This window comes from Mytilus californianus, unplaced genomic scaffold, assembly GCF_021869535.1.
Source record: "Mytilus californianus isolate M0D057914Y unplaced genomic scaffold, xbMytCali1.0.p SCAF_4, whole genome shotgun sequence".
NCBI lineage: Eukaryota > Metazoa > Mollusca > Bivalvia > Mytilida > Mytilidae > Mytilus > Mytilus californianus.
In genome coordinates, this window is record NW_026262690.1 from 14,019,057 (window position 1) to 14,027,638 (window position 8,582).

Below are 8,582 nucleotides of genomic sequence, written 5' to 3' on the forward strand. Positions count from 1 at the left end.
TGAGGAGCTATAGGACTGAAAGGGACATTAACTGAATACCCAATATAGAAATAAGAACTAATTCCATAGGTCAAAGGCCAAGGATGTAAACAACTATGGGTCACCGTACGACCTTCAACAATGAGCAAAACCCATGCGTAAAGAAAGCTATAAAAGGTCCCGTAGTGACTAAACGTGAAATAACGATTAAATAGAAAACCAACGGTCTGATTCATGCTAGAAGTAATAAAGGAAAAAAAAACATTGCAGACAGAAATACAGAGAAAAACCACGGAATTACATGCTCCTGCCCAAGGACAGGCAAACCATCTTAGGTCAACTTTGCCAGAAAGGGTTCACGCTCGAACAACTAAATCGGATTTGAATATTTTCAAAGTACTCAAAATACATTCTTGAATAGTTCTGCAAGTAGAAAAATACACAATAAATCAAGATAGAAATAACAATCTATGAATGTATCTCCGATGACTAAACATTTGCTTCATGGTTGAAATCTTTGACTTTTCACTATATTATTCTAGAAAAGAGTACAAGTGAATATACAACAAGTCAGTTATTTTATCAAATAGATTTATTTTACAATAACAAATATGTAAATAAATACAATAATGCACCATAAACATGCCTCAAATTTCTTATACTATCACAATACCAACAAATTAAAACCAGAAAGACGTTCAGAAAGAAACATATCAGTCTGTGTGGACGTTTATTTCTTCATCACTATCGGAACAGACAGACAGTTCTTCATTGCTTTCCGGATCAGATTCTTTATCACCGACATTTTTGGATTCACAATCGTCAAAGCTAGGTTTATGATCCGGATCACAACTTACGTCACTTCTACCATCATCATGCCTGGCATGAACCCGTCTGTGACGCTCTAAATTACTTTTATGGCTCGTTGCATAATCGCAAATAGTGCAAACAAAATCCTTTTGTCCATTATGTACAGATAGATGTCGCTTTAGTAATGCCTTTCTGCAAAATCTACGACCACAATAAAAGCAGGTGTATCCATGGTAATGAAAAATCATAGCATGTTCTCGCAAGGACGCCTTTGTGTTGAAAAGAATCCCGCAACATTCCAGCAGCTTAGAACAAGTTTGATGCATTGTTAACATGTGTCGTTTTAAATTGTTTCTTCGATCGGTTGTATATCGACACTGAGGACACGGAAACAGTTTTCTTCCAAGTGATATTTGTTGTGAAATGTGCTCTCCATAACTCCCAGAGTTTCCGGGAATCTGTGTGTTGATTTCTGCCGCATTGAATTTCGGTGTATATGACTGAATGGATAAATTCAACGGGGTACTATTAATGGACATAGAAGGTCTGGATATAGGAAAATGGCCCGTTGACAGTTGTGGTGACTGAGCCAAAGTGTGTGCTTGCTGATCCAATAGTTTTACACTATTTTCCTGGCGCAATCTTTTAATATGTTCACTGACTGCCAGACTATACGGAGACAGATGAATTGGAGACTGAAAAGTTGAATCCCGCGGTGCATTGTCACAGAGTTTCAAGGGTGATGGTCTTATACACCCATTTAAAGATGCACAATGTGAAGCAAGTCGATGGAGATCAAAGGCAGAAGCTTGGCCATAAACTGGTATGGGTCTGGAAAGGAAAATAATTATATTAAACATAATTTACATTTATTGACAATGTCAGTTGAAAGCACGATATTCTATGGCCTGTTATGTCCTAAGCCGTATCCGATACACTGTGTAAACTCGCTTTATGTGACTTCCATACCAGTACTTGTCTAAAGTAATGTTTGCATATTTATGATAAAAAAAAATAATTGTACAAATAAAAAGTGCATTCGTCAATTTTTCAGAAGACTGGATCTTTGAAGATAACAACAGAGCTCTCAGACTTCACAAACTAAATGAAGAGAGGAAAAGATCATGTTAAAAAAACAAATCAAAGAATAGCAGTTATGCTACAAATATATAAAATAAAAGTAACCGCCGTGCTAAAATAGCTATATACTGTATTAACCGATTTTAATTTTTTCGTGGTTACTCTTCCCTTAATTGTTCTTTGGCAGATACACTCAAGATCAAATAAGATGAAAAAAATAATGTCAAGTCGTTAACTCTTCAACTGTTTCGGTTCTTATGTATCCTTGGCTTTTGAATATTCGGCTTTGAGCGTTCCTTATGAAGGTAAATCCAGAAGCGCTTCAGACGCATGAAACTTTTAACATTTTTTAAATAGGATTTGTACACAAGAATAAAATGATAATAAATGAGAGTTGTATTTTACATATATTTTGGTTAGCTTTGTCGTTGGAAGTCTTTCTGATTTACGTACCTAAACCCTTTTTATTCATACAATAAACGTGAAAGTTAATCTGTAATTTCCAAAGTGAAGTTACGTAACAACATGAATCAATACTAAACTTTGTAATATTTTATCATATTGAAACCTTACAATTAAAGTGAGACAGGTGATTATTATATATTAACATTATAAACCATCCCCGCCAACATTTTATCATCAAGATTTTATATTTTACAAGAAAACAATATTGTCTCGAATTACATTGAATTAGTTTGAGCCATTATCTTTTAAAGCAACATGCATAATTTATAAAGAGTAAGGATCTGTTTTGACTAGATATCACTTTAATGAAGTCGATATTGCGAGTTTTAGTACAGCCAATGAGTCTTGATAGGAGTTTCAGAAAGGATATGCCGGTAAATGTCATCAATTTTGCATAAATCTAGTTACACTGGTATATTTTTGCCATTTTATGTGCTGATATTACTCCAAAACAATTATCAAATAGTTATTGAATTCATATCGAGTGTCTTAGGTGGATGATGTTTTTTTCTTACTGCGAACAAAAATGATTAGAGATACAAAGTGAAATCAAAGTGAGGATGAAACATTAAGAAATGTATCCTTTTAAACATAAAAAAAAAGAAAGAAGATTAGTTTGAATTGCTGTATGAGAAGTTGGATTCGATAATGAAATAAAATTAAATGACTAAATGACTAATACTCTATATTTCAAGCAAAATATCCTCAAATATACACTTATTAATAAGTTTTACGGTAAACCAATGTCTAATTAGTTTATTTGAGGTTGTGGTTGTATATGTATACTTTACTGTATTATTTATTTTAAAATTATGTGACAAATTATTTTACTCTTGTAAAATGTATCAATGGACCTCCCATTATGTTTTTTTTTTATGTATGCATAGGTATTGATTGCTTTAAAGTTGAAAATGAAAATATTCTAAAGGAATATGCTGCTCCATTATCAATTCAGGGTCCAAATAAAAAAGTTTCACCTCAAACCTATTTATTAAAGCTACCATTTATGAGAGTTGTTTTCTAGTCGTTCCGTTGATTGATGTAGTTGAGTGTTGGTTTTGTCAGGTTTTATGGACTTTCCCCTTTTTGAATTTACCTTGGAGTTCGTCTTTTTTTTTCTAATATATTTTTGTTGTTATCATTATTCTTCTCCCACAATTATCTTGACTTGGAAGATGACATAACAGTGTTATTTCTTTTTGCCAAGTCGTTTAATTGAGAAATCATTGGGTCAGTTTAATAATGATGTATTAAATATTGTGGTAAAATATATCTATCTTGAACTGCACATTGAAAGCTTTTTTCAAACTCATACAACTTGAACTTGTTTCCTTTGTTTTAGGTTATACCGAATCATGATATTTTATTTGCATAATAGTTACGATTTATTCCCGATGAATCTCCGTCAGTATTCATTAAAATGTTGCAAGAATTTATTTCATCATATTTGTTAAGATAATCTTGGACTCTCTTTTTTTAATGTTGTTTAGGCAAATGTTAGAATATATTGAAACAATCATCTGAGTTCCCGCCATTTGAAAATATCTTCAAGTTTGACCTTAACGAATGTGCTTTTCACGTTTAGTATGCCTATGCATTTTATAACTTAAAATATGATTTAAATTCTTTAAGATATTATCAACATTTTAAGTAAGGCTTTAACATATAGACTGGCTATTGACATTTATCTATACATATCAAATTAAAGTATTTACCTGAAATGACTACATGGAATTAATAGTAGAACAAAACGTACAGCTAATGCAAAGATGCAAAAGTTACAACAAAAAATAAATTTGAAAACTCACTCTGCACAATACAAAAATTCAAAGTAAATTCACTTTGATTATTTATTCAAATAACCAATGGAGAGAATGGCTCTTATCTACTTCAAAAATGCAAACAACACGTTATAAACTTCATGCGTCCGAAGCGCTTTTCGGGATTTACCTTCATCTGGAACAATCAAAGCCGGACATTTGTAAGCCAATGATGTATAGGAACCGAAACAGTTGAAGAGGTGCCATAAGTCTAAGATAACAGGTGGGCAAACATTTAGTGTTAAGTGTTATTAGTAGGTCTAATTACCAGAGTCTGACATGACGAGCGTAAAGAAAGGAGAGTTTTACTTTTTAACATAAAATTGACCAAATGTTAAAATTCAGACCTCATTGTAGAGTAGAAAAATCCATCAGGAAGGCACAGACTCCTTGAAGTCTTATTGGTATCGAATATAAACAGAAGGGTAAGTTAAATAAGCATCAAAGTGTTTGAATGAAATTTAAAGTTATTAAGAACGAAATTTGTAATTGTTTTTTTTCTATATTTTGTACTTGTCAGGTATATTACCCCGACTTATGAGGTACAGAGGATATCAGCATATTCAACATATATCGTTCTTAATCTTACTATTACCTTAAATTTTATACTTTTGATAAACTTTAACCAAATAATGAAATCTATCCGAATAATTTAGACGTGAAAAATTATAGTCTAACTTGAATAAATAAAGAAGCATATAGCCAAACTTGTCACGGGTGTGACAATTTAATTTTTTTCATAACAAATATGCTTCATTTGTAAAGAAGTAAGTGTGCCGTCTGGTGCTTTTTAAATAATGCTACATCCAGTATTTTTACGAGAGAAATTTCATATGTACCAATGCAATTATGCATTCGGTACTTTTTGAATTAGGTAACTTTACGAATAATATAGAAAACATGTAAACTCAAGTGAAATATTATCGAATTGCGTAAATCATGTTTTCAGGTAAAATTCTATATTATTAAAACCCAAAGGCACTTAAAAAAATATTTCAAAAAAGAGAAAAAATATTGATGCAAAGGACTTCGATTTATTCATTTCTATTTACGATCGAGATTAACTATTTACTTTTCGATAAAAATCCTTTTCAGGAACGAACAGTTATTTGAGGGTTTACATTCTTATCGCTAACTATATTGTACTTATACGGACTGATGTGTATAATTAAACCTCCTTTAATACCTACATAAAAAAGAAAATATACAATAATGGTTTTATAATACACACAATCAATGTAGATGTAAGCAAATAAGATGTCGATATATATTTTACAGTAATTCAAAGTTATAATCATTTTTGTTTTCTATTGTTTACTATATTACAGCATTAAAAATCTGATGTCATGGAATGATTGCTTCAAAGGCGAAAAGTACGAATCATCATGACGCAGGCTTCTACCGAAGAATAATAATTGTAAATATATGGAAATCTTAATACTATTAATTTTCATTCTTTTCAGACACCATAACATAAAATAACATAACATGGAAATTTTCATTATTTATATATTCAAACATAAATTCCTATAAATAGAGTTCTATAAACAAATAATGAAACATTAACTTTTTTTGTTTATTTGAGTATATAACTAGATAAAACAAACCATAATAGAAAATAGAAAAGTTCATAACTTATTACACATGCTAGTATTTCAACTTTATCAAATAATTCCTCTTGAGAAATTTTCAATTAGGGTAAACAAAAATTGTTTTAAAAACCAAAAAGATGTTAAAACAAATTAAACTTTGTTATTTTTTTACCTTTGTTAGATAATTGAAACGTCATATGCATATATTATTCCAAGAAATATAATCGCTTTCTCTAGAAAGATAAACCCTATACCTAAATGCAAATTAGTCTTCTTCTTGCCAATATCATCTGTATTCAAATTATTCTATTTCCTTTCCTACATATTTATAATTTATAACATATTGTTTCTGGTGCTTATAACATATCGAATAGTATGCAGTCACATCGTTTTCTTTTAAAAGACTACCAAACTTAATTTCAAATTTGTATGACAAATTAGGTGATTTAAAAAGTTTAAAATGTTCAATGACAGTCAGCAAAGTTTTGTTACTTGTTGTTGAAATTTCATTAAACGTATTCATCATTGTATATTTTCTTTTTATCTAAGATATTTTTTTTAATCAAGTCTGATTATTTCTAGCAAATCTGTTTTTGTCCAGCAAACATCGTGACAATATTAATATAAATACTTCTTGCTAGCACACATTTCCTCATATATCAGTAACTTAGCAAGTTATATTCTTACACACATTTATATGACGAGTTTATTTGTATATAAAACATGGCTAAATTATCATTGTTTTAATAATAGTACCGTTTTGTTTTATTGATATCTAAAATTCAATTTCAATTGAGGTTTCAAATGAGATGTAACGGCCTCAAAGACTTGTGATGCAAACATTGAATAATTTCATTCGGGGAACAGAAATTATCATTTATACATCCTTAAATCGATGTTAAAATCATAATAAAAATATAACACCACTTCAGATGTCATCAACACAATTTGAGTTATTCCAAAATATTGAACAGTACTGAAAAGCATAATTATATAGTTCATGATCATGAATAAGAATTAAAAAAAGAGAAATGCATGTAGATATCCGAAAAAAATAATAAAATTAAAAGATAAAAATGAAAGTTGTCCTTTTTTCGAAAATGGAAATAGACCCAATAAAGATATAAATGAATTACCAAGACCTGAAGATAAAGGTAACTGTATGAGTAGTTTATATGAATATCAATTGTTATTAAAAATATGTTACTTTTCTGATAATTATTTTAATAATAATATAGATAACAAGTGTATTCTAAAAAAATGTCGAAAATACAAATTGTAAAGATGAGTAAATTTTAAGCCACATAAACAATGATCTCCCTAACATTTGGCAATTCATGACCTTTTGACAATATGTTGAACAAACCATAAATTAAAATGATAATAATAAAAAAAATAATAATAATAAAACATTAGGCGAATATAAAATTATGAGAATGAGTTAACCTGGTCTTGATTATTTAATTTTACGGTTATGATAGTTTTAAGTCCTTATGATTCTTCCTCAAAAATATATTTTAACTCACTGCTTAAATGTTTATTGAATATTATTACCTAAATATATAAAATAGTTTGATATAAGATGCAATATTGTAAAATAGAAAAAATTCTGAATTAGTACCTGAATGGTGTTGGATAAACAAACAGGGAACCGGCATCCATTATCTTCCTAGTTCTCAAGTTCGTTAAAAATGACACAACATTTGGGTTTTAACACTTGAAACAGATTGATCACCACAAACTAATTAATTTCTCCAGCAAGACAGTTTTTGTCAAAGGAAGTGCCACAAAACTTTAGTTCTTTGGCTAATATACAAACCACAGTTGTTGAAAAAGTCAACCATTGTGATTTGTCCTAGGTTAATCTACCCAATCAAAACACCATAATTATCACGTGACGTATCGTCTGCTTATATGAGTAATGGCGCATAAAATAACCATAAACGATATCATTTGATACAGTGAAAAATAGGCGGAGTTATAGTAACTCTATGTTCTGTATTCTAAATGTAGTTAAATAGGCATATTGACCATTTGTTTCGGCATTTTTCCTCATTTTAGAAATTTTTCATTGAACATTTCATTGAATAAAAATATTCCCTATCTGAAGCCTTTTTAAATATTTTTTTTAATATATTATGGACAAAAACATTGCCATGCATAGATGGAAACTTCTAAAATGTGTGTTCCGTCGGAAAAATGCCCATACAACAAAATCAACACATAAAAGAAGCGTTTGGTACATTACAAGTTAACCATGAAGCAGTTTACCGCCATAATTTTAAGTATAGTTTCATTTTGATGATGATGTTGATGATGATGAGAGAAATTGAAGGCAACATTAGCTTACAGAGTTCTGAATGTGTATTATAATCAACAATAACAATGTTAAAAATAAAAGAATAGTGATAACAAAAAATTGATGGATAACAAAAAATAAATAGATTTAAACTAATGTGAAATATGAAAATTAACCATAGACTTACTAATTCAAAAGTTCAAATATCGGAAAATATTCGACAAGTGACAGAACAACACAATAATTGACCAAACGTGTTGTGCATAGATTAATTATCACTGCTTCAAGGTCATGAGTTCATATATTTATAATTTTCGATATTTGTTTTTTTTTATTAGATATTTTTTAAATCATATTGACTTTGCAATGTGTTTTTTTTCTTCAGATATTTGGTAAATATTATAAAAAAAATAACCACATTGAGAAATTTTAATACATTTTCTAAAAAAAATATTTTTCCATCATTAATTCCGAAACACTTTCCATTTTCCTGATCTCCTTGAAAACTGACATGAAAAGAAACTCTTTTTTCGTTTG

The 8,582-nt window shown here is 29.6% G+C and overlaps 1 protein-coding gene across 1 annotated transcript; it reads right to left on the bottom strand.

The window, feature by feature from the left end:
* Positions 1–553: 553 nt before the first annotated feature.
* Positions 554–7,610, bottom strand: LOC127737510 (zinc finger protein 235-like). The gene is made up of 2 exons (XM_052248300.1): positions 7,368–7,610; positions 554–1,620 (listed from the first exon to the last, which is right to left on the bottom strand). Exons 1-2 carry the CDS (start codon positions 7,406–7,408, stop codon positions 693–695), a joined length of 969 nt encoding a protein of 322 aa, XP_052104260.1. The 5' UTR covers positions 7,409–7,610; the 3' UTR covers positions 554–692.
* Between the last annotated feature and the right edge of the window lie 972 nt (positions 7,611–8,582).